This window comes from Myotis myotis, unplaced genomic scaffold (genome assembly GCF_014108235.1).
Source record: "Myotis myotis isolate mMyoMyo1 unplaced genomic scaffold, mMyoMyo1.p scaffold_m19_p_10, whole genome shotgun sequence".
In the NCBI taxonomy this organism is placed as follows: Eukaryota; Metazoa; Chordata; class Mammalia; order Chiroptera; family Vespertilionidae; genus Myotis; species Myotis myotis.
Window position 1 is genome coordinate 43,888,544 of NW_023416314.1, and position 20,035 is coordinate 43,908,578.

A 20,035-nucleotide genomic window follows, 5' to 3' on the forward strand; every position below is an offset into this window, starting at 1 on the left:
TGTGGGAAAGGGTCGAATCCATGCCACAATGACTGTGTGCAGGAGCGGCTCCTGATGAGGCTGCTGTCCAAGAGCCCAACTAAGCAGAAGCTAGCCAAGTTCCTGCGGGACATGGTGAGGAACCAGGCAGAACTATGTCAGCTGCATGCCTACCGCGAGGAGCTGGAAGACCTGAGGCTGCAGGAGATGGTACAGTGGGTACCCTATCAGCATGTGGCCCAGCATGGGATAGCCATCATCAGGGCCCTTAGCCCACTGCAAGACCTGCTGCCACCTTTCCGTATGAGCCCAGAGAACTGGCTGGCAGCCACCAAGCGGGCTCTGAACAGCATGAGGCAGTGTGAGAATCATCCAGGGAAGGATTTACCCAGCCATCTGCTACAGATGAAGACACAGCTGACCCACCAGCTGCTGGGCAGCACCGTGGCTGCACTGGGCCTGGCCCACATGCCCTTGGTAGGTGCCTTGGGTGCCTTGGCTCTGCTGTGTGAGGTCAGGAAGGCACCACATCTGGAGAGGCTGGCACTCTGGCCTGGACTGGAAGCCTCTCCCAGCACAGGCTCTAGCAAGCCAGTCCCAGGTGTGGCTCGACCAGCCTGGCTAGGGCGGAGAGCCTGGCACGAATGTGGAATGTTAGAGCTGCTGCCCCCATTTGCTGGGCTGCGTGTATCCCTGGCAGGCCACTCCAGTGTTTGGCAGTCTTACCTGTCCCTGTCATCCACAGTGCTGGGGCCTACACCTGGGTCTGGGCCCAATCTACTCAGCCTGCTCCAGAAGCTGATCCTGTGGCGCGTGCTGAGACCTGAGTGCCTCGCAGGCGCCCTGGCAGACTTCACCACCAGCCTCCTGGGCCGGCCCCTGGATGAGAACCTGAGTCCCTCCACCATACCCTTTGAACAAAGTCAGGCTACTCAGCCCCTGCTGGTCCTGTTGCCACCACCTGGTCACCCCACAGCCACCTTGCATCCCCTGGCTGTCATCCAGAAACTGGCTGCCCAGCATGAGCAGGTTTGAACCAACCTCTTGGCCACAAAGCAACCAGACTCCTATGGGCTAGGATAGGGTGGGGGTGGGGCCTCCCAACAGTCTGGGCTAGGATAGGGTGGGGGTGGGGCCTCCCAACAGTCTCATGGATCCTTCTGGATTACTCAGAGACTTTGGGGGGTAACTGTGGCATTACTCGGAGTCCCCTGGGGCACCCCAGTATCATCTTGAGTTATTCTGACATCTCTCTGTGGTTCTCAGGGGCAGAGGCATCTGGAGGTGATAGCCCTGGGCTCTGAGGCCTGGAACCCGGTCTCCGCTGTGGTCAGCACTCTAGGCCGGGCTATGTACAAAGGGCATTGGCTGGTGCTGGAGAACTGTCACCTGATGCCTCACTGGCCAAAAGAGCTGCTACAGCCCTTGCTGGGACTGCTGGATGGAACCCACGGTGGGTTTGTTGCTGAGAGATATTCTTAGGACCCTTTCCTACACTTGGGCCTAAGCTTGAACTCTCAGGTCTCATGACCAACCCCTAGCTTCAAGCCTGTCCCTGTATCTGACTCCTGAACTTTTAGCCTCAAGTCCGATCTCTAGACTTATCTGACCCTCTTTACCCAGTGATTAATTTCAGTCCCATGTCTGACCCTTAGTATTCTCAGACCTGGAGTTAGAACTGCTTTTAGCCCCATCTGCAAGCAGGAATATGGTCCACAAAGACTTCCGTCTTTGGCTTATTGTGCCTGCAGAGTCTATTGCTTCTTTACCAGGTGAGGAGCCCTGCCCCCAAACGCTCTCAGATGGAAGGGGAGAGGGCAATTGCGCTGTGCTGACTCAGCACTCTCCTTCCTCTCCAGCTGTGCTGACTCAGCACTGCATGCCTGTTTTCTGGGAGCAGTCCCTGGAGCTGGGCCATGTCTTGCTCAACAATGTGGAGCTAGCCCAGCAAGACCTCGATGTGCAACCCCTTTCCAGGAAGCTGCCTCTGCTCCTCTTACATGGCCTCCTGCTACACCGGCAGCTCTATGGAATGAAGCTGCAGGCACACAGGGGCCACTGGTGAGGACCCCACCCATTCTGCTCAGTCGGTCGGTCAGTCACTCCCGAAGCAAACACTGAGTGTTTTCCCACAGACTGGATTCACCTCTAGGGAGCACCGAAGTGTGAGGGCAGGGGGAAGCCAAGAAAAGCTTTTCCAAGGACTTGGGGATCTCGCTTTTAACTGAATCTTATAAGCAGAGGCAGAGTAAGTGGAGATGGGGCTTTTCTGAGCAGAGGGAACTAAGCTCAGCAGGAGGGAGAAGACAACAGTGCGCCTAAGGTGGACATGCTGGGGTTGAGTGGGAGAGGTGAGGCTTGTGGTAGAGGGTCTTTAAGACCATGGCGAGGGGACTGATTTTATACTGAGGACAGTAGGAAACCACAAAAGGGTTTTAAGTAGGAGAGGAAATACAACCCTACTTGTCTGTTGGAACGATCACTCTGGCTTCATTGTAGGGGAAGGGGCAGACAGGACTTCGCTGGAGGCAAGCAGAATAGCTTTAGGAGGCTCCGGAAATCTCAAGGAAAGAGATCATCGTGGTAGGACTAGGGTAGGCATAGCAGTGGTAGAGAGTATATATTGGGTGAGGAAGAGTAGTAGTCAAAGGATGGCTCCCAGATTTCTGCCTTGAATAACTGGGGGGGGGATGTGGAGGGAAATGATTTCTACTGAAAGCAAGTTGTATTTTAGGTGCCAAGTGGCAATGACTAGTGAGCCCGCGTGAGTCAGGAGCTCAGGAGAGAGGAAAGATGTGAGTCCTCAGCATATAAATGGTTTTGAAACCCTACTTCCTGCTCCCCTCCCCCAGGAATCAAGTGACCCTGACCCAGGTCCTTCAGATGCAAGACCAGCTGTGGGCCAGCCTTAGCAATCCCCATGCTGCCATGGAGGAGTTGGCTGGTGAGACCTTCCTGTCCCCCATGTAGTCATCTGCCCCCAGGACAGCTCTGGAAAGGGGTGGAGGTGGGAGTACTGAGACTGGCACATCATTTTTCGCTTTGGTTTGGGAAGTGGTGGAAACTGGAGGGACTGGAACTGAGGACTCTACCCTCATCTTCAGCTTCGGTTTTCTATGGGGGTCCTCTGGGAGACAACAAGGACAGGGAGGCCCTGATTAGCCTCATACATGCCTGCCTGAGCCCCAGCAGGGGGAGTTGGGACCAACCACACACACCCCAGTATCTGCTGGCCACTCTGATACCCAGCCCAGGTAAGCTCCATCAGGTATCTGTGTTGGGGTGGGGGAAAGCAGTGTAGTGCCATCCTCCTGGGAATGTGAACAGCATGGCAACAACGGAGCAGGAGGGGGCGGTATTCACATAGTTGTGGGGAGGTGGCTGAACCTGTCAGAGGAAGGCCTATTCCCTTGGGTCTGGGGTGGGTCGAGTCCACCTTGTCTCTCACTCCTCACCTCTACCTCCAAGATCTAGAGGAGCTGGATGCTATGTCAGAATGCAAGGCCCAGATGCACCAACTCCCCACACCACCTGAACCCAGGACCTGTGGGCTGAGTGCTGGGCCCCAGGCCTGGCTGTTGCGACGCCAGAGCCGTGCTCTCCTGCGTGCTCTGCAACAGTGTTCGCTCACTTGGGTGCCTGCACCGGATGGCTCCAGACACACCGACAGGCAAAGGCAAAGGCGGCTGCGGCAGCGCCTGGTTCTAGCCAAGCAGACACTGGAGTCGCTGCAGGCTCTGCTGACCCAGACCACTAGCCAAGACGAGTCTGGTGCCCCTGGTGCCGGGTGGTTGGAGATAGGGTACGACGCGGGGCGGGCTGTGGAGGGCTTCCTTCAGATGGAGGTATGGGAACTGAGCCAGCTGGTGAGCACACTGCAGGGGGACCTCAACTGCCTGTTACAACAGCTGGAAGGCGCACCCCCGTGCGTCTCCCAACGCTGTGTAGCGGTGGCCCATGCTCTGTGGACTGGTCGCCTACCCCTACCTTGGAGACGCCATGCGCCTGCCTGGCTGCAGCCGCCCTGGCACTGGCTGCGACAGCTGTCACGCCGTGGGCAGCTGCTGGTTCACTACCTGGGCGAGGGCACTGCAGCAGCAAAGCGCATCTTTCACTTATCAGCCTTTCGCCACCCGCACCGCCTGCTGCTGTCGCTGCGCTGGGAGGCTGCCTTTGCTATGGTCCCCATTGACCATGTGCCTAGCTTGAATGTGCCTGGTGGCCAAGGCCTCAGCTCTAGGCATCTTCATAAACGTCAGGAGCTGAACAGCAACCCTTTGCACCTTCAGGTATCTTCCAGTAGCCCCTTCACTTCCAATTCCGCCCCCTCAACCTTCCTGATTACACCAAGAAGCTATCTTACTTGGCCTCTTGGTGACCCTCTCCCCTCAGTGGCCCCATCTGCTTCTCTGCTCCCAATCTAGGAAGACCCCTTAGCTTCCTAGCCTTGCCTGACCAGCTTCTTTTTGGTGTCCCCAGGTGGTGAGCAGCCCAAAGCCCATGGTTCCAGAGACAGGAGCCGTGCTGCTGATTGGACTACAGCTCTGGAATGCCCAATGGGATCCGCTAGTAGGAGCCTTGAAGGATGGTCCCACCAGCCAGCCCAGTCCTCTGCCTCCAGTCAGCGTCAGCACCCAGGCTCGGGACACCAATGACCTGCCACCCACTGCCGGCCTGGCTGTATATTCCTGTCCTGTGTACATGGAAGGGCCCCTGGGCACTGCTAGGCTGCACAGCAAGAATATCCTGATGTACCTGCCCCTGCCCACAAAGCTCAGCCCTGCCATCTGTGTTCAAAGGAGAGTCCATGTGTGCAGCCCACCCTTGTCCTAAGCCCTCAACCAAAATAAAGTTGGAGTTATTCAGTGAAAGAGTTCTGAGATTTATAAGGAATGTCCGTGTGGACACACTGAGGGTGTGACACACTGAGGGCAAAGCAGTGTGCACAATAGAGGAGAGATGTGTTCACAAGAAGGTAGAAGAAAGTGGGTGTGTGCCTGGCAACAGAAAGGGTAGTATGGGGACTATGAAGAAAGGGGCCTGGGATTGGTCATGCCTACGCAGATCTTGGGATGGCTAACACGCAGGATCCCGAGTCCTTCCCCAGCGCTCTGCTGTGGTCTCAGCACTTGTGCTAAATCCACAAAGGGTATTTTTAAAGGGATAACATTAGAACTCAAAATGATTTATTACGGCACTTAGTGGTATTATTGGGACAGACCCAATCCTGCCCTACCAGTCATCTCTTCCTCTGCGATGGATTCTCTGAGTGAGCCATACACCCCCAAAACAAGCAAAATAAGATACAAGGTCCTATATCTGTTCAACAATTATTTGTTGAGTGCCCCTTTGAACAGGTGCTCTTCCAGGCACTAATGAGGTTGTTCTAATAGAAACAGACAATAAAAGGCCAACATAGGCCGGCCTGTGTGGCTCAGTGGTTGAACATCAACCCATGCACTAAGAGGTCACCAGTTCGATTCCTGGTCAGGTTGTTCCCAGTAGGAGGCAGCTGATGTTACTTTCTCATCAATGTTTCTCTCCCTCTCTCTAAAAATCAATAAAAACACTTTTAAAAAGGCCAACATATAAATAAGTTGAATCTGATGATTTTTAAGTGCTATAAGGAAAATAAAGTAGGCTAATATGTTAGAGGGTGATTAGAGGGGAGCAGTTAATACAGTTTGGGTGGTATATTTAAAAGGAAGGGTTGTTTCCAGTACAGTGCTCGGTTGGTATAAAGGTGTTTTTTTCTTTAAATGTCTTTTTAAAAATATATTTTTATTGATTTCAGAGAGGAAAGGAAAGGGGAAGAGAGAGAGAGAAACGTCAATGATGAGAATCATTGATCGGCTGCCTCCTGCACACCCCACACTGGGGATCGAGCCCGCAATGTGGGCATGTGTCCTGACCAGGAATTGACTGCAACCTCCTGGTTCATAGGTTGATGCTCAATCACTGAGCCACGCTGGCCGGGCAGGTACAAAGATCTTGAGGCAAAGCAAGCCTGGGGTGTTCAAGGACCAGAACGTGTAGCTAGAACATGGTCAGTGAGGGGCAGAGTGAGCCAAAGGATGGAAAGGTATGGAGAGGGGGTGTCACACAGAGCTTTTTCATGGCAATATACTTGTATTTTCTAAGAGCATAAGGAGAAATCTATCGGAGAGTATTAGGTGGGAGATGACATGATCTAATCCGAATTTTTCAAAGATGACCCTGGCTGTTCTATGGTGGGAGAAAATCCAGGTAACAAGGAGGAAGATTTGTTTGAAGGCTCTTGAAGTAATTCAAGTAAGAGATGATGAATTCTGGACAAGAGTCATAACAGTGGAGACGAAGAATGAATGTATTTAGGAAATATTCTGGAGGCAAAGCCAGCAGGACTTGCTGATGGGTTAGATGTGAAGAGCGAGGGAAGAGGGCAAATCTGGGATGAGTCCTAGATTTTAGGTGTGAGCAACTGGGTGGATCGTGATGTTATTAACTGAGATGGGCAATCTGAGAGAGAAACAGGTTAGGAGTTAGGAATTGAGTTCTACGTTAATACGTTTAGTTATTAATAGTTATGTGATTACTTACAAACTATCCCAGAGCAAACTTCTCAGGTAAAAATTGGGTTAAAGTATGGCAAAGCTAAAGACCTACATGGGTGTCCTCTCCTTGCCCCCAGCACCCAAATTTACCAGGTACAACTCATCTCCCTCTGGCTAGGATAAGCTACATGGTAGGAGGAAATGCAAATCAAGTATGTAATGGGTGTCAGAGCACAACCTCTTCACAGTCACCCACTCACAGTGACTGTGGTGCAACTGATGCCTTGGAACAAGAGACGAAACAGAGCAAAAGCCTCCACTTTCCTCAGAAGCCATTTCTTTTTCTTTCCTGTGGTCAACCAGAGGCATGCCTGTTCCTCCAGGCAAGGAGATTAGCAGAATATTGAAGAAGTCCTTTTGGATAAATGAACTCTACCCATGTTTACCATCACTTCTATATACCCTCCAGTGGGAGCAAAGAGTGATGAGGTACCTGTAAAACTATCTGAAATTGGTTGGTACAGAATATTTTCTACAAATCCACACCATTCTCTGAAGTTCATTCTTGAATTATGCCCAACCCAAGTCAATTAGAGGTTATTAGTATAGTCCAAATACAATGACTACTGCGTAAACATGTTCCAGATTTGACAATTTCGGTCTGCCAGATAAATTAAAATCCTATTTAGGAAATTCAAGTCCCAAACAATGGAAGGAAGTAGGAAGTGACACAGAACAAAGGGGAGAAATATGTGCGTCCTGTCCCAGTGGATAGGGATAAATGGAGTAGAGGCAAGAGGAGTGGGACAAAATCAGCATGACCAGGGACCTTGGGACAGAGTAGTAAAATGACATACTAGGACTAAAGAGGCTTTTGCCCTTTTGCCTCCTGGGGCTTTAGAAGGGAACTGCTTTGCAGCCCAGACTTAGCGAGGCCCCAGGAGCATTACGAGGGCAGAGCAGTATGGTCAGGAAGAGGTGTCTTTTGATTCCAAATGGTGCGGATGCTGAGTAGAGATGCTTTAAGGCTCAATGGAGTATGAGGCAGAAAATCACTGTGTTGGAACAGTGTTGTTGCAAGGAGGCCAAATTAGCAAAGGGGGTGGGGGTGAGGGCAGGCCCTGACAGCTGAAAAAGACAAGACAGATTCATCAGCCTTAGAAGCAAATGTTGGCAGAATGCCCAGGTATGACACTGGGCCAACTGTATCCATAAGATTCCAGCTTGTGCACACCCAAGAATCAATATTAGGCCAGGGAACCCCTTCCTTCTGATATCAAAATGCCCTTCCCTTTACACCCAGATGACTCTTGCAGAGAAGCAGAGGTAGAATGGAGGAATTTGAGTTTTTGAGTATTTATTTCAAAAAGGATAGATGAAACCTAGAGACTATTAAATTTATTTCTAGCTTTTCCACTCTTTGATGGAGTGCAGGACAGAAGTGAGACTTGTGAAGAAAATCAGTAATTGAGAAAGGAGCTGAATTTTATTTGCATATCTAAACTGATGAGGAAATTTGTGCCCGACTCTGTACACTATATGCACTAATAATTCAAAGACCAAAAATGTCATTGATTAGCACACTGTGGCTCACCTGAAACTAATTTATTTCTGCAGCTTCCTCTTAACAGGGTCTTTTATAGAGCAAAGGTTTTTCATTTTGATGCAGTCCAATTTATTCGTTTTCTTTTATAGATCACTAGAGGCCTGGTGCATGAATTTGTGTACAGGTAGGGTCTGGCCGGCCTGCCCTGATCAGGGTCTATCGAGCAGGACTGGCCAGGGGGATGGGAAGAAGGAGGTTGGCCAGCTGGCCCTGCTCCCAATCACCTCCCCCCCATCTCAATCAGGGGTGGGGTCAGCTGAGGGGAGGGGCTGTGGGTGGTTGGCTGGCCCCGCTCCCCTTGTTGAACACCCGGTTGAGGGGACATATTAGGCTTTTATTATATAGATCATGCTTCTGATGTCAAGTTTAAATCTTGTTGCCTAACCATAGATCTCCTGTTTTTTTCTTTTCTTTTTTAATTTCAGAGAAAAAGGGAGAGGGAGAGAGATAGAAACATCAATGATGAGAAATAATCATTGATCAGCTGCCTCCTGCATGCCCCCTACTGGGGATTGAGCCCGAAACCCAGGCATGTGCCCTGACAGGGAATGGAACTTGACCTTTGTCTCAGCCATGTTATAGGGCAGGGGTCCTCAAACTTTTTAAACAGGGGGCCAGTTCACTGTCCCTCAGACTGTTGGAGGACCGGACTATAGTTTAAAAAAAAACTATGAACAAATTCGTATGCACACTGCACATATCTTATTTTGAAGTAAAGAAACAAAACAGGAACAAATACAATATTTGTATTTGCATGTGGCCCGCAGGCCATAGTTTGAGGACCCCTGTTATAGGGAATAATGGAACATACTTACACCAGAGTATTAACAATGTAGAACAGCGATTCTCAACCTGTGGGTTGCGACCCCTTTGGGGTCGAAGGACCTTTTCACAGGGGTCGCCTAAGACCATCAGAAAACACATATATAATTACATATTGTTTTTGTGATTAATCACTATGCTTTAATTATGTTCAATTTGTAACAATGGAATTGGGGGGGGTCACCACAACATGAGGAACTGTATTAAAGGGTCGCGACTGATGTAGAAGGAGCCTTGAAGGCCAAAAAGACTGAGGCAATCAGTGAGATTCCCAAGAGGTGTATTAGTAAATAGTAAGCTGGGTGTCCCCACTTAATCAAAAACATACCATCTTGTGAATATGAGAAGCAAAAGGCCTAGAGAACGACAGAGACCTAATCGCTAACATCCTGAAGTTCCAGAACCAATTGCCCACAGACACTAACCTTCAGGTTCCTACTGATATAGGAAGGAAATTCTAGTGTAAGACATTCTTTAGTGGCTTTTTTTTCTTTCTTGTCACAATCAAAATGTAACTGGTAAAATAAGCATCTCAACTTCCTGATGTGAACACTCCCAGCCCCTCCCCCCCAATTAAGATTAAAATTAATGGCACAGGTGGAAAGTACTGACCAGTATTTGCTAAGGTAATTACATGTTTGAAGCACCCAAAGGAAACAAAAGTGTTCTGTGATTAAGAGAAAGGTGGATAGGATGACCAGAGAAGATCTATTAGCCAGTGCTAACTGCCCTAAATCTCCCAAAATTCATTAATTTATTGCAGTAGAGGTTTACTCTGTTCAAAGTTCAATGTGGATGTTCTTAGGCAAGCAGCTTTCCTCCCAAAGAGTGACTCAGGTATCCCAACCTCTTCTATGCTGTTACTCAATCACCTTCAAACATGTGCTACAAGGTCACCCTGGAAGGTGGAGGAGGGGGTGGTACAATACAGAGAGGGCTCATCTGCTCTTTAACTGCCTTGGTCTGGTAGTGAAACATCTCTACTTCCCTTCCATTGACGAGGCCCACTCACACTGCCCCACCTTGATGCGAGGCGCAGGGAAATGGCGTTTAACTGTCCAGGGAAAGGACATTCTGGTGAGCACCTAGCCAGTTTCTTCCACAGAAGGTGATGTTGATGTGAAGATCTGGAAGATGAAAATGAGCTCATCAGGGAGAGCACTCTAGGAAGATGGAGCAGCATGCACAAAGACCCAGAGCAGAAAAGGCTTAGAATGTTGGAGGAATGAAAAGAAACCCCGTGTGGCTGGGGTTTCGTGAGGAAGGAGTGAGTTAAGATGCAGTTGGAGTGGGAGGCCTGGGCAAGATCACACAGGGGCTGGGAATGAAGTTGTCTTTTGTTTTCAGAGCAATGAGCATCCATAGAAGAATTTTAAGCAGAGAAGTGACAAATCTGATTTACATTTAAAAAAGATCACTTGGCTGTGTGCAAAATGAACTGCTTTGGAGGGGTAGAAGGGAGACCAGTAAGGCGGTTATAGCAGTTTTGTCAAATATCCTAGAACCAGGTGGCCAGTCTGAGAAGTCACCCGGGAAGGAGGGCAACATGGGGATAAAAAGGTCTAATTACAAGTTTCTTAAAAGCTTTAAGGGCTTTGTGTGAATACAGAAATGGTTGAGTGTTTGGAGCCGAGTTGTGTGTCTGCCAAGATCATGTTTCTTTTGGAACTGTATTCTCTTAGGACTATGTTACAGGAACAAAAGCTGGAGCTCACCAATATCTGCAGAAGCAATAAGCCTCTAAAGGGGATGCTAATAAGCCTAGTATCCAAATCCAACTTATCTCTCACCCCTCTAAACCTTTTTCATTTGGGGGTACTCTTGCCCTGTGCTGGAAAAGAGCTGTAGCAAGCCTGTGACTTTTCAGCTCATTCTTAGTTGACAGTCTTGTGCTCTTTTTAAGATACAAACACAAATCCAAGTGATTAGAATGTTTAATCCTATGCAACAATAAATAATCTGCACCTGCTGTAGCTATAACTATTTTCCCTTCCCAACTCTGTTCCACTTAAGTCCAAGAGCTTGCTATGGGGACGGGCAAAATAATCTCTGCTCTTTTCCACCTAATAGCTGCTGATTGCTTTGGGCCCAAGTGCAGAGAGGTCAGGGAATAAAACAGTTCTTGATTGACTGGTGGTTCTGTGCCCTATGGACTAGGCAGGTGTTTAAAGGGGGCATAACACTGTTCCCTTGACCCTGGTGATGCAGCTTTATTTTGGGTGGTCTCCTGCAACTTCCTCCTCAGTCCATATGGCACACTCCTACCTTCTTTGTGTTGAGGTCTCCTTGCCTCTTCCAATGGTCCTACTGGACAGGACCCAAGACCACCCATGCGTCCCTCTCTCCTGCAAGGCGTGTAGGATACACTCATACATCAGGTGCCCCGGCAAATTCTGGGAATGCAGGCCAATGCAAAAGCAGCAGCACTCCTCTGGCTCCATACTGAAGCAGTCAGTGAGCCTCTGCTAGCCTTCTACATTTCCAGGGCAGGAGTCAGACTCCAGGCTCATCATTTTTTGGCTGTAGGATTAAATACTTCAGGCGTCCCAAATGGTCCCAGTGTAATCCCCAATTAGATTTGGGGTAAAAGGACAGAAAACAGCCTGCCCCTCAAGAAGTGGGTGGGTTCTGACAGTCCAGGTGTACTCTGTCTCACAGTAACAAGCTCTCCAGAAAGCAATCTTACACTGGTTTCCTCCCATCCTATCCTCTTTCTGACCTTGTACCTTATGTGTGCTATTCATACTACTAGCAATCATGCTGTACTTTCCTAATTCATTCATTCCCTCTCTTAGAAACAATATTCATGTTCTCCTCCCCTCAAAACTCCAACCCCCTTCCCCTATTCTCATTCTCAACTCAAAGTCTACTTCCCGCTTCACTGAGAAAAATCAAAGCAACCAGAAACTTCTCAAGCCCTATCCTGACCTTCTGAATCAGAAACTGGGGGAGGGTTTAGCAATTTGCATTATAACAAGCCTTCCAGATAATTCTACTGCCCTCTAAAGTTTGAGAACTACTGCCTTTCCCAACAGGGCAAACCCTCCCATTCTCATTTGCCTCTTACTACTCTTGCCACTCCTTCCCTCTGTTCTCAAAGTGTCCCTTAAACTGGTCTCATTGTTCTTTAAACAGCTGGCATACTGCTATTTCTTAAAGAAACATATATTGTTCTCTCTTCATTCTAGAATCTCAACATTAGACACTGAAATCCAGGCAAGGACTTGAACAAAAGCTTGTCCTGAAGTTGATGATGAAGCAGGGGGGACCCAGGTCAGGCTCAGGGAGTGCTGCTTTCATAATCAGGGTGATTGATGGGCCACTACTGGGGGCTGGGCTGAGTTAGAGTGAACCTGGGGTCTGAGTCAGACCCAGAGAGATATTTACTCAGGTGGCCGGTGCCAGAATAGGCCAAGGGAGAAGCATAAGGGGGAAAAGCAAAAGAGGGAGGAGGGCAGACCCCGGCTGTTCTGTTGAGCATGACAAGAAAACAGGGAAGATTAGTCAAGATCTAGGAATATATTTGGGGAAGAACATGGATATGGAGCTATAAAAGGTGATGTGCCCTACAGTGAGATGCCCTACTACCACACACATCCCTTGGACATTGTGGCTTACCTCCCATTATTCCAGGAGGCTCCTGGCCATGGAGCTGCCACAATACTCTCTCCCCAGTAATCCCTGATGAGTCCTGAAAAACTGGAAAGGACTGTCAGGGTATTTTATCTTAGCTGCCCGGCAGCCAGCTCCACTCCCAAATGAGTCTCTAATAGGCTGTGTGAACCCTCAGCACTTTTGAAACTTATGCCATTATTCTCTCCTTCCCTTTGTCTGCAGATCTCCTGGATTGGTTTCCTCCTTCAAGAGGTTGGCACCTGTTCCATGCCAACTTCTACCACCATCCTAGACAAGTGCAAAGTCCATACAGACAACAGCCCACCCCCCACACAAATACCCGAGCCCTCAGTCCATTAACCAATCTTCAGGCAACCTCCCTTGAATGTCTCTCAGGCACTCACCACTGTTGCTGCACTCTGCCATCACCTGGAGCTGATCTGCTTCCAATAATTATAATTTAAGTATTCCAATTTCTGACCACAGCCTCCCATCCTCCCAGGTCACTTGTTCAGTTACAACATGGGTAACAACCTACTCCTGTTTTCACTCTCCTACCTGTCCTACAAAATTCCATGGCCCAGTATAGCAATCACTTACTTGCAAATAGTCTGAAATTCTTTTGCTTGCTTTCCTTTAATTTCTTTTGCACGGCAAGGTTCCAACTCTGGATCATCTTAGTGCTCAGTTTCTACAGCTACACCTAGATTCCTGAGTAGACAGACAGCCACACCATTGGCCTGATTGTATAACTATAAATTCATGAATAATACCTATACTAGTATATGTTCAAAAAGGCTCTCAACATTACTCAGCAGTCCTCATCCCACCACGATCTGATTTCTCATCTTAATAGACTTCTCAACAGCAATTGACAGCTGACAGCCTTCCCATTCCTTCCATATTAAAAACAAAACAAAAACCACTCTCTTGCCCTGGTCAATGTAACTCCGTTGGTTGAATCTAGTCCCATGCACCAACAGGTCATCAGGCACATACCCGGGTTGGTTGTGGGCTTTGATCCCTGGTAGGGTATGCGCAGAGGCAACTAATCAATATTTCTCTCTCCATCAATGTTTCTATCTCTCTCTCCTTCTCCCTTCCTCTCCCTAAAATCAATTTTAAAAAGCATATTAAAAACAATCCACTTGCCCTAACCGGTTTGGCTCAGTGGATAGAGCGTCGGCCTGCGGACTGAAGGGTCCCAGGTTCGATTCCGGCCAAGGGCATGTATGTTAGTTGCAGGTACATCCCCAGTAGGAGGTGTGCAGGAGGCAGCTGATCGATGTTTCTCTCTCATCAATGTTTCTAACTCTCTACTCCTCTCCTTTCCTCTCTGTGAAAAATCAATAAAATATATTAAAAAAATAAATAAAATAAAATAAAAACAATCCACTCTCCTGGATTTACTCCTCCATCTCTGGCCCAACCTTTTCATCTTGCCACTCTTACTGGTTCATTTCCAGTTACCCATCCCCTAAATGCTCCTCAGTTCTATTCTGAGCCATTTTCTCTTTTCATTATTTTACTCTGGATACCTTACCTATTCCTAAGACTTTAATTCTTACCTCTGGGCTGCCGACTCCCAAATCCCTAGCACAGACCTCTCCTGAGGCTTTTGTTTTGTTTGTTAATCCTCACCTGAGGATATTTTTTCCATTGGTCTTCAGAGAGTGGGAGGGAAGGAGGTAGAGAGAAACAGTGAGGAGAGAGACACACATCAACTGGTTGCCTCCTACAGCTACAGCCCAGCTACATGCCCTTGACTGGGAATCAAACTCAAGGCCCTTTGGTGCACTCGGGCCAACACTCCAAACACTGAGCAACACCAGCGAGGGCTCTCCTGAGGTTTGTATGTCCTGCTTCCAAGTGAACATCAGAGGGACTTAAAACCCAACACTTTGAATGTCATCGCCAACTCACCCAGTTGTACAAGCCAGAAACCAGACTCACTTCAGATTCCTCTCTCATCAACCCTTAATATTTACCAATCCTATCTACTGAATTTCTCCCATTTGCCCACTTCTTCCATCATCACAGTGGCCTTATCTTGTGCCCCAAATGGGGGTTCCTGCAACACTCCTGCTCCCATCAATCCCACTCAACTGGACCCTGTCATTCAAGTGACAAGCTCTGGGAATACCAAGATCAATGTAACTTGAAAAGACTGCAGCCTAACACACACAGCAATCACAATGAAGCGTTTAAATGCCGAAGCTGCACTCTTCAGGTAGTACTTTGAGTGCAGCTAAGACACTCATTCTGCTTTGGGTGTGATGGACTAAAAAGCATGTAGGTTGTTTGGAGGCAGGAGTAAGGCTTTGCCAGTCAGCCAAGTATTCAGCAGAGAGAAGAGCACATGCATGGCTCTGTGCAGTATTTGCCGAATGGTTCACAGCCCCGCCTCCACACATTCCCTCTGGCCAACAGCCTGCCTCAAAGCCTCCATCCCCTTCTGGAGGCATCCAACTGGCTCAGAGCCCTGAAACCTGTGTTTCTTGGAAGTAGGTACAAGAGGTTGTGTGTCTATACCCGGGCTCATGGAAGATTCCTTTTAGGAGCCACCGAAGATGTATTAACCCAGTTCATCTTCTCCAGCACGAGCCTTCCTTGCCTATAGCTTTTCCTAGGACTTGCTGATCTGGACCTAGTGTTAGGCAGAAACGACAGACCCATCTGCCAACAAACAGCCCAATGCCCCACCCCAATGTGGCATTAACTGATGGTTATTGATGAAAAGACCCAACTCCCTCACCACCACTCTCCAAGGATGGCTCAGACTCTATCAAGAATCTCTAAATATCTTATTAAATGAGCCCGTTGAAAGGCCTATATTGAGTTCTCTGAATCTTCCTCACGAAGAGGAATAGAACAAATCTATTCTTTACCCTCCAACTTCCAACCCAGTCCGGAGGTCTTTAGAGAATGAGGCTTACAACACACAATAAGCTACATCTGTAGTTTACTGAGCACCTCCTCAGTACTCAGCCCTAGCTATAGATCTCCTCAGTTGGCCCACAACAATCCATGAGACAGGAATTCTACCATTTTCTAAATGAAGAATGTGACATTAAAAAATTAAATGACTCTCAGCCAGGCCCACCTGATTCTAAAATCTGTGCTCTCAGCCAGACACACACTAGGGGCCCACAGGACAACAACAGATGCTGGGCATGTTTGGGTCATGTAGCCCCAAAGGTAGAGATGAGACTAGAGGGGAAAGAAGTGTTTAGTGCAGAGATAATCCAATGGTCCTGACTCAGAAACCCAGTTTGTTGTTCTGAGCCAGGATGTTGATGGGCTACTCGTTGTCCAGAGCCACGAAGCAGACCAAAGGTGAGGAAGCAGCAGCTATGAGTAAGCAGAGGAAGCTGGTCTGCAGACAGAAGATCAGAAGAGAGAATGGAGACACCAGGACAGAAAGCCCATGTGGCTCTAAGAGACAGAAAAAAAGAGTCAAACCCAGAGATGCCTTGAATTCCAAATAATCTAGTTTCCATGACACCTAGGGGATCCATAATTCCCAGATATCCCTGTGTTCTCACCATAAACTCCTTATTCTTTAGCCAGCCTGAGTGATTTTATGCTTCTTGCAACCAAGAATCCTTTAGCAGAGCGGGGCTGAACCAGGGGTTTCATCACACTTCGTTCATGGGATAGAGGAAGGGTGGTACCGGTCCTGGGTCACAGCCTGGCTGGTTATAGTCTTCGGAGTTCTGACAACGGAGTTCAAGACTTGCCTTCCCCTTCAAAGAGGGGTTCAGAGGTCACCTGCGCTTATAGAGACATGGCTGAAGCTTCAGGCCTGAGAGTTGAGCCTTGGGCCCCACTCGAGGGGGCCCAGTCTTTTCAAAATCAAACAAGAAGAAGTGGCTGTTGGTCAGGTCCTAGGGGCAGAAAAGACACAGTGAGCCCCAATTCCTCACCCCATTCTTTAAAAAAACACCTCCGTCTATGTCCCACCCTTGCTCAGAAAGCTTCCCAGGGCTCTCCCATGAGTCGTGCCTTCAAGAAGCAAATGTCTGTGCCCATGACCTTCTTCCTGAACACCATTACCCTGAAAAGGGCCACATGAGACAAACACAGGACAGACTTCTTGGGCCCTCACCTTGGAGATGATCTTGAAGCCCAGTTTGGTCACGGCTCCCAAAAAGGCCCGAACATCTTCAAAGCGGCTGCTAACTTCAGCCACTTTCAGGAGACCCCTGAGAAGAATGGAAAGTTCTGTGTAAGTGCAGACGCACGCATGTGCACATGTACATGCACCTGTGTCCTGAGGCTCTTACCCGGGCTTCAGCACTCGATTTGCCTCCTCTAGGAAGTCCCTGATGTTGGTTCCCATCAGCGAAAGGCAGAACACAGCCACATCTACACACTCATCCTTCAGAGGCACCTGTGGGTAGTGGGGTGGTGTATGAGGTGCACAATTTGGGGAGGAGAAGGCCAGCAGCGAGTGGTAGGTTGGACACCAGGATGGGGTGTGGGCAGGGAGGAAAGAGGGAGTGTTAGAGATTAGCACATGCAGGCTGGGCTTAGAACACAGGCCAGACACAGAGAGGGATACAGGGGTTTACCTGGGCCATGTCACATACAGTGACCCTGGGGTCCAGAGAGGCCAAGTCAAAGCAGTGCACCGGGTTCCGGATACTTGAAGCCAGGCGGCAGTCCCCGCAGCCAAAGTCAGCTACCACCAGGGACGCAGGCCTGGGAGTGGAGGGGAGGGATCACTCACTGGTCTAGTCTGAGCCCATGATCGACCAACATCGGTTTTCACAGTACCCAACCCCATTCACCGCTGGCGAAGATCCCTGGCGATGCGGTCCACTGGCTGTAGCGGCCACTTCTTGACTTGGCTCTGGAAGCCGCGGTGGTAGAGGAGGAAGGCCTCGGGGTCTTCCTGGAAGAGGCGTTGTGCAGCACTGCTGGGCCCTGAGTACAGCTGTTCATTGAGGTAGCGAAATCGAGCACCATCCAGCCGCTGTGCCATGCGGGCCCGCAGAGCTCCTGCCCGAGCCTCATGGTCATCTTGAGTGGGGGCAGGAGGCACCTCTGTCTCCTCTGTGGGGGCTGCGACTTTGGCTGGGTCTGGCGGCTGAGGTGGCCGAAACTTGTTCTTGTGTCTACGCTTGTTCTTCTGCCGGTTCCGCCACTGCTTGCGACTCAAGGCATGGGGAGTTTGGGGGGAAGTGGCCACAGAGCTTGGCTTGGATGGGTCACCTGTAGCACTACTCTTCCAAGCTTTGGGACCTGTCGGGGGAAGATGGAAAGGCATATTTGGGGCAAGATCCACTGAACTCAGAGGCTCGGCATATTCATCCTGGCCAAACACAGAGACTGTGGCCTGGATGAAAGTACTAATAACTGCCCAACCTCACACCTGATGATGGGAAGTAACCCCGGTCATATGTAAGACCAGACGATTCCCCTCCCTGTCCCCCACACACATATGCATCCACTAATACCTGTTGGGTCAACACTGTCCAGGTGCTGGGCAGGGTTTGAAGGCGCCTGTTTCTGGCATTTCCCCTTTCTTTTTTCTTCTGCAGCAGAATCACTTTCAAGAGCCCTTTTGCGGCACTTCTTCTTCTTTACTTCCTTTTCCTCAGAGTCACTGCCAGGTAGGCCTTGTTTTTGATGCTGCTTCTTCCTTTTCTCCTCTACTGCAGTAGAAACACTGGCCAATGAGGCCTTTTTGGGGCGTTTCTTTTTCCTTTCCACCACTTCCTCCTCCTCAGAGTCACTGCCAGGTAGGCTGGGGAGCTGTTGGGAAAGAGATGCTGCCTCGAGGGCCCGTAGTGTGGCCAAGAGCTGTCGGCGCTTGGAGCCCTGGAGGAGAAAGAAGGGATGAAAGCAGGTTTGGCTCAGTGGGTAGAGCGTGGGCCTGTGGACTAAAGGGTCCTGGGTTCTATTCCAGTCCAGGGCACATGGCCAGGTTGCAGGCTTAAATCCCAGTAGCGGGTGTGCAGGAGGCAGACAATCAATGATTCTTTCTAATCATTGATGTTTCTATCTCTCCCTCCCTCTCCATTCCTCTCTGAAATCAATAAACATATACATATGTAAAAAAGAAGGGATGAAAGCTGGGACGAGGAGAATGGATGGGACCTGGGAAACGAGAAGGGAGAGATAGGGACCTGATTCAAACACTGGCAAAAGTATCTGGATTATTCCCAGTTAACGAGCTTGTCACGAAGCATGTCAGACCCCGAAGAACTTTCAAGTTGTCACCCCCACCTTTGGGAGGCTGGAAGACAGAGAAACCACTCTTTTCAATGTTCAGAGGAGGCACTGGGGTTCCCCAGAGGAATGTGGTAAAGCCACAAGCAACAGGACCAAGGCCAGAGACCAGGAGTTCCAACCCTCCGCCTCAGGTGTTTGCCTCCAGCTGGTAAAAGGTAGAAGGTTTCTGACAAGAGCGACACCTGTTTAAAACGACTCTAGCCGCAGTAGAGAGGACTGAAGGAGACACACGGCTGACAGGGGGACCAGTGGCCTGGATTAGAGCAATGGGTTGCGGGAATGAAGAGGAGGCATAAAGCAGGCAGATTCTATGCTGGAAGCTCACAGAGAGTAGGAGGAGCCTGAAAAGGACTGCTGCCTTCACATCAGCAGAAGCTTAAAGGAGGTCTATTGTCTGGGGGGCCTTCGGGATTGAAGTCCCGCCAGGCAGTCTCAGCCCAGGCACTTAATTGGGGGGTGCTTAGGAGCCCCTCCACACCACCTTTGTACAGGCAACCCTTCCTCCACTGTCATTCCCTCGCTCTCGCTCAAGTCGTCTCCACACTGCAATTCTGAAGGAATCCTTGCCGCTCCATGAGCTTCTGTCTATCCTTAAAATATGCAAAACCACTAACTTACCTCTCCGACTTCAATGGCTTCCCCTCGCATTCTCTGTGCTCCATGGACACGGATTATTTCTGTGTGTGTGACCCTCGTAGGACATGCATGGTCTCTTGACCCAGGACCTTTGCACATGCTTTCCTGTCCAAGAAACCCTCTTTGCTTCACTCAGTTCTGCTTAGCAACTCTCAGTTCCAACGTCATTTTCTTGTGGAAGATCTCAGACCTTCGATCTCAGTCGGTCACACACACACACACACACACACACACACACACACACACACACATTCACACTCACACTCGCGGAGTGCGCGCGCGGCGTAGCCAGCGCTGAGATCCACGAGAATCCGCGTCAGGGCCTTAAACAGCTCCGGGGACATGCGGGGCCACTCACCTTGATCGGACAGGCTGCCGCCGGCCGAGTCCGCGAGGCTACAGGCCGGAGGCCCGCGGCCAATGAGGCCTCCTCGGCCCACTCCGGCTCCTCAAACATCTGCGAGGTGCGGGGTGAGGCGGCGGGATGCCCGCGCCTCTCCACGTGCCGAGAGCGCCTCCGGGAATCCGAGCGCACAGGGCCGGAAACCAAGCGGTGCACGCGAGGGTGGCTAGAGCGGCCGGCGCGGCGCCGAAAACCATCGAG

The 20,035-nt window shown here is 49.7% G+C and overlaps 2 protein-coding genes across 8 annotated transcripts in view; one reads left to right on the forward strand and one right to left on the reverse strand.

The window, feature by feature from the left end:
- The window catches only part of DNHD1 (dynein heavy chain domain 1), a 54,603-nt gene extending 49,316 nt beyond the window's left edge, over window positions 1–5,287 (forward strand). The window contains exons 35-42 of the mRNA XM_036326874.1: window positions 43–1,008; window positions 1,246–1,432; window positions 1,635–1,751; window positions 1,839–2,040; window positions 2,832–2,923; window positions 3,084–3,233; window positions 3,448–4,268; window positions 4,459–5,287. Coding sequence (XP_036182767.1) covers window positions 43–1,008; window positions 1,246–1,432; window positions 1,635–1,751; window positions 1,839–2,040; window positions 2,832–2,923; window positions 3,084–3,233; window positions 3,448–4,268; window positions 4,459–4,812 — 2,889 coding nt within the window. The 3' untranslated portion in view covers window positions 4,813–5,287. The remainder of the gene's footprint in view (window positions 1–42; window positions 1,009–1,245; window positions 1,433–1,634; window positions 1,752–1,838; window positions 2,041–2,831; window positions 2,924–3,083; window positions 3,234–3,447; window positions 4,269–4,458) is intronic.
- The window catches only part of RRP8 (ribosomal RNA processing 8), a 68,445-nt gene extending 48,438 nt beyond the window's left edge, over window positions 1–20,007 (reverse strand). For 3 of the 7 annotated variants that reach the window (XR_004970401.1, XR_004970399.1, XR_004970400.1), the window contains exons 1-7: window positions 19,414–19,750; window positions 18,018–18,381; window positions 17,349–17,802; window positions 17,130–17,259; window positions 16,842–16,948; window positions 16,664–16,760; window positions 16,101–16,442 (exon numbers count right to left, since the gene is read on the reverse strand). Coding sequence is in view for 3 of the 7 variants with exons in the window: in XM_036325249.1 (XP_036181142.1) it covers window positions 16,323–16,442; window positions 16,664–16,760; window positions 16,842–16,948; window positions 17,130–17,259; window positions 17,349–17,802; window positions 18,018–18,381; window positions 19,414–19,530 (1,389 nt within the window). In the remaining 4 variants the exon portion in view is untranslated. Of the gene's footprint in view, window positions 1–7,976; window positions 10,068–16,024; window positions 16,443–16,663; window positions 16,761–16,841; window positions 16,949–17,129; window positions 17,260–17,348; window positions 17,803–18,017; window positions 18,382–19,413; window positions 19,751–19,789 lie in introns of those variants that run through there. The other 4 variants (XR_004970398.1, XM_036325251.1, XM_036325250.1 and 1 more) reach the window with 4 other exon arrangements.
- Between the last annotated feature and the right edge of the window lie 28 nt (window positions 20,008–20,035).